At 28.7% G+C, this 5,239-nt stretch overlaps 1 protein-coding gene across 1 annotated transcript in view; it reads left to right on the top strand.

The window, feature by feature from the left end:
- LOC113375988 overlaps positions 1 to 4,950 on the top strand; it is a 96,573-nt gene extending 91,623 nt beyond the window's left edge. The window contains exon 4 of the mRNA XM_026615925.1: positions 4,923 to 4,950. Coding sequence (XP_026471710.1) covers positions 4,923 to 4,950 — 28 coding nt within the window. The remainder of the gene's footprint in view (positions 1 to 4,922) is intronic.
- The last annotated feature ends 289 nt before the right edge of the window (positions 4,951 to 5,239 follow it).

Below are 5,239 nucleotides of genomic sequence, written 5' to 3'. Positions count from 1 at the left end.
TGCATTAAAATAAATCGTCACAATGACATTAATGCAATCCAAGCTCATCGATAATGCTCAATATATTCATTTAATTATCATTGATATAAACAGCGGATGATAATCCCGCTTCTGATTTTGTGACATGGCCTGTGAAAACAACAAATGAAAACGTTTTTATGATAATTTGTTTTGGTTAATTAAAATTATTTGTAAATCAATTTGAAGCTGATTGCAATTAGCGTTTAAAAATATTTACGAGGCTATTGAGTGCCCGAATTATGAACCCTTTGTACAAATTCAATAACCACCAAAGTAATACATTTATTTTTTATGTAATAATATTTGCTGAAATATTACTTTATATACACAAACTAGCATAAAATTCTCGTGTATCCGCACACACACAACATACATCCTTTTTTCTAAAGTAATGCCCAAAATGTTCGGAACCTTTGAAACGTGAACAAAATAAAAATTTTCGTTTTCGATTTTTGACAACTTAACCTACAGAAGTTAATAATATCAATCAGACTGATATTATGCTGGTCAAGCTGTATATCGAATCTGGAACCAAATTCAGAATTATCACAGAAGTCACACGATATTAAATTGTAGTGTAAAATATATATGTATGCTGTTTTTATACAATAAATTCACCTTCGGTTTCAAATAAACCATAAATTACAATGTTATTTGCGATAACAACTACATCTGCACTAATCAATGAATAAATTAGTAATGTCTGCATTTTTTAATGAATAATTACAGTAATCAAACTAACATAACTTAATTAATCTCTCGTGCACAATAATATCGCGCTCCTGTCCGACAGGAGAAGAGGAAAGAGTTGAAGGTGCATTTTCTCTTGTGCATTTTAAATTTGTGTTAATTACAGGAAGCATATGGCCACTCGCATAAATCACAATGAAACTAATTAAAAATAATGTATTCATAAAGTTCACAGTGCTTCGAGGCTATCTTGTAATATATAAATAGTAAATGCACACCGAAAACTTTCACAGAAAGATCAGGAAGCATTATTACTATGTAACGAGGGTAATAATCAGAAATCGATATATCGAACTGAAAAAAATATTAAAAATGCATTGTGAAAGGCCACAACAAATTAATCCCGCATAGAACTGCAGCAAAGAAAAGCTATATATAGCCATCATTCATAGATTTTAAACTTTTTTCATCATACAAGCTATATAGAGTAGGGCAGGGCACAAAGATCCAATTTCACTTTCAGCAATCCTAAGAAAGTTAAGAACCATACTAATTACATGAGAATAAATAACACGCATCAAACAAACTACTATCTGTCCTGATTTAGTAAAACTCCCATCTAATTCAGGAATATAGAAATGCGTTTTTTTCTGTTTTCAAAAGTTTGTCACTTGGTTTTTTTAACCCTATAGTTGCGTAAAATGGGACGCCAGGGTCCAAACAAGCTCAATGTCTTCTTAATTTTAAACAAAATGTATGAAATAATAGCTACAATGTTAAGCAATGCAAAAAATATTTTTTTGAAGTAAAACTTCTTTAAGCGCGACTAAGGAAAATCTGTGTAACTTTAAGTGCCTATGATTCGTCATTCGCTCTCGATGAGATCATTTCTATACGGTCGATTGTGATTGATCGTTGTGTCACGTGAGTATGATTGCTTTGATTGTATGACTATACATAGTGTATGAATAATTATAGCGAAAATAATAAAACAAATGAGAAATGAAAAATCCGACGTGTAAGAAACGTAAGTTTATTGAAGTAATATGTATTATTTGTGGTTACTACATATTTTTGAGGTTATTAAAATAAAAATTATTTTTTACGCAAGACAGATACTACAACTGTTCAAAGAATGAAACAGAATTGCCAGCGAAAAAGTAAAAAACAAGCAGTTAATGAATGTATGTTAATTTTAATTACATGAATTTCTTCAAAAAATTACGTGATAACTGAAATTGAAAAACATATTTATTTAGGCGTTGTTTAACATAATAATTCTCTGCATTTTATAAATATTAAAAATATTAAAGTAGTACAGCTTTATTCTAACATGCCGAAGATATATCTTTTTACAGAATTATATCTCAGACACTTTGGAAGTTTAGAGGAAGTCTATGTGGTTTTTCGATTATGAGAGCTATTAAATATTATAAAGTTGCATATTTTAACAAATATTGAAGAATAAATTGATATTTAGATTTATTACTCTAAACAGAGATGAAGCACAACAATAGTTTGTGTAGCTGTGCATCATTTATATACAGATATACATCATAATGGACATCTATGCAGTTTATTCCTTGATAGTGTTAATGAAATTATTTAGGATTGTTATAAGTTCACTGTGTGAACGAATATTATAGAATTTATTAATCAGCAATTACTTCATTTCTGTAATAAAGGTTCAAGTCCTAAATGCTAATTACAATGACAAACCGATCAAGTCTGAAGTGTGACTCTAATTACATCATTATTTTCAAACATTATAATTATTTTTCATTGTATTATGAAAATAAAATTTATAATTTTGATTATATAAATATGTACAATGGTTGGCATTAAAAATGTGTGCATCACGAGTGTTACCATATTACTATTAAACATTAATCAAATTGTTATATGTTGTATATATTTTACTTAAATGCCATCTCGTAGCAAAAAAGTTTTACTTCAATCGCGTGTGAACCTTACACGCATTCTTTTTTTTTTAATTTATCATTCAATATAGAAATCAGTTTCAGAATAGTGTTTGCATGCTCCAGGAGCATTTTTATGTGGCATACGTTGCAGTGGGTAAATCATCAACTTAATTTGTATTAGCTGGCGTTTTCACTTATATGCTACATACTTCTACATTCAGAATTAGTTAGTTACTTTTAATACTAACAATTTCTAGAAATATTTGTCATGGCTGAACACTGTTTGCCGGGCCAGCAAGTATATATATATATTATTATTTATAAATGAATATGTCCACCAAATTATGAATATTATGTGGTTTATGAAAATTCTGCTTGATTCGCAAATAACCGATTAAACAAATAATACGTGTCCGCACTATATATAGTACTTACACATTTTAATGCAGCCATGGCAATAAATTTATCATAATTGATTAGCTTTACAAAACATACAATAATTTTATAATAAAATTATTTAACAGTATTTGTTACATGTATCATAAATCGCGAAAGATAATTTTAATTCAATTGATTTTCATTACGTCGGCAAAAATAAATGGAAATATTTATTTCATCTGGATTGCAAATATTTTAACTGTAGTGATTATTTTTGTTAAAAAAAACAGACAGAGGAGTTTGCAATGATGTACATGCATCAAAACTAGATTAGTACAAGTTTTGAATATAAATTTCAATTAAAATTAGAGAAAACGTCTTTTTATTCACCACATAGTTTTTAATTTATCTAAAATTCATATATCTGACGATTTTCATAAAATTGTTTCCACACATTGTATTATAATAATTAAAAAATATTCGATAATTGAGTTTTTCTGAATGTTGAATTTTTTGTTCGAAAAACAATCAGAACTATACATATTCTATGAGCTATTGTGATGTAATTCCTAGTGTAATTGTAAGACAAACGGGTGGTTGACCATTGTCTATCGAATTCGTTTTTTGTTGAGAAATAAAAACATGCTTGGTATCAAGCAGTATTTACTTGATATCAAGCTGGTTGAGGTGGCTATTAAACCCAAACCACTGGTGACTACACAAATTTTTTATCACGAGAACACTATCAGCTTGAATATTGTATATAGCACATATTTTAGTCATACATTTACGTACATTTTAGTCATTAATTTTACAGTGTTTTATAAAAATTGATTTCATTTTCTTATTTTTCAACAGAAATCAGACCTATTTTTAATATTCCATAAGCTGTTGTTAAGTGATTTTGTCAGTTGTTCAATCTCTGTAATAGATATAGATATACGCAGTAATGTCCTGAAATATATTTTTATTTAAAATCATGTTTAAATCTATCTATATCTAAAAAAGAGAATATGTGTTTCAATATAAAAAGTGATATCACCACTGCTTGATATCAAGCTGTCCGACGTGGAAACAGAGCCTGTAACTTGTGGTTTCAAGACCAAAGCTTTTACCACAAAGCTCTGTGATAAGTTTTGACGGAGAGTGCAACACAATATTATACATAAAATATTCAATTGGCTGATGTAATGCATTTTCATATACCCAGCTCTATTAGAAGGAAACCCAATGATTTTCCTTTAAATTTGTGATAAAGTCTTCACTTTACATGTTTTTATTTGTAATGTGATATATATTGTAGTAATGGATAATTTCATTTGGAAACATATTAGTCCAGTCATTTAAGCTTAAATTAGGTAAGAATCTCAGAATTCGAGATACCCAGCTGTAAGTCTGTAAATACCCTAAAATAGTACCCTAAAAGTTGTCTCAAAACCCACATATGGTACGTACACCCTACCATATGTAGGTTTTGAGATAACTTTTAGGGTGCTATTTTAGAGTATTTACAGACTTACAGCTGGGTATCTCGAATTCCGAGGTAAACTTACTACGATGACTGGACTGCTTTATAAAATGTTGTATGTGGTACAGAATTTAAACTCGAAACCTTGTTGTTGCATGGCAGAGGCTCTTGCAACTGCATTAAGAACGTTTATTAATATAAATGAGAGCAAAATAGAATATAGTATAAAATGTCCAGGTAGTAAAGTAACAGTATTGTCAAAAATGATTTATTCGAAAACTCAACTACTTGTGGAATTTGCAATAGTGCTATTGTGCAGATTAAGATGTGTTTTGTGCTGCATTATATTTATCACAAATCTACTTAAAGTACTGCAATCTAAAATTTATGAAATAACAAAAATTATTTTTATTATTTTACAAATCTATGACCTATATTTAAAGGTGGGATGAAGTGGGACGAAGTTCTTAATAGATATGCACTAATTGAGCCAATGTATATACCAAATAGTGTATGTATCCAAAATTATACAAGCTCTTAATAAAATTCCGATGATTTGACATCTTTTTTTAAATAATATAACTGACAAAAAATGTTTAATAATAGTATTTTGTTCTACCAGTATACAGGATGGTTTAAAACCATATCTAAGTTGTGTGTTACGATAAAGCGATATTTTGTAAGTATACACAATTTTTAAATTTTAAAAATACCTCTTGATCGTTAATTGATCAAAAATGTGAATAAAATCAAATTAAAA

This window comes from Ctenocephalides felis, unplaced genomic scaffold, assembly GCF_003426905.1.
Source record: "Ctenocephalides felis isolate EL2017-DRISC unplaced genomic scaffold, ASM342690v1 CF-g0.4_SCAFFOLD_01886, whole genome shotgun sequence".
Classification (NCBI taxonomy): Eukaryota; Metazoa; Arthropoda; class Insecta; order Siphonaptera; family Pulicidae; genus Ctenocephalides; species Ctenocephalides felis.
Note: the sequence above shows the minus strand (reverse complement) of the source record. Positions and strands in the feature narration are given on the sequence as shown.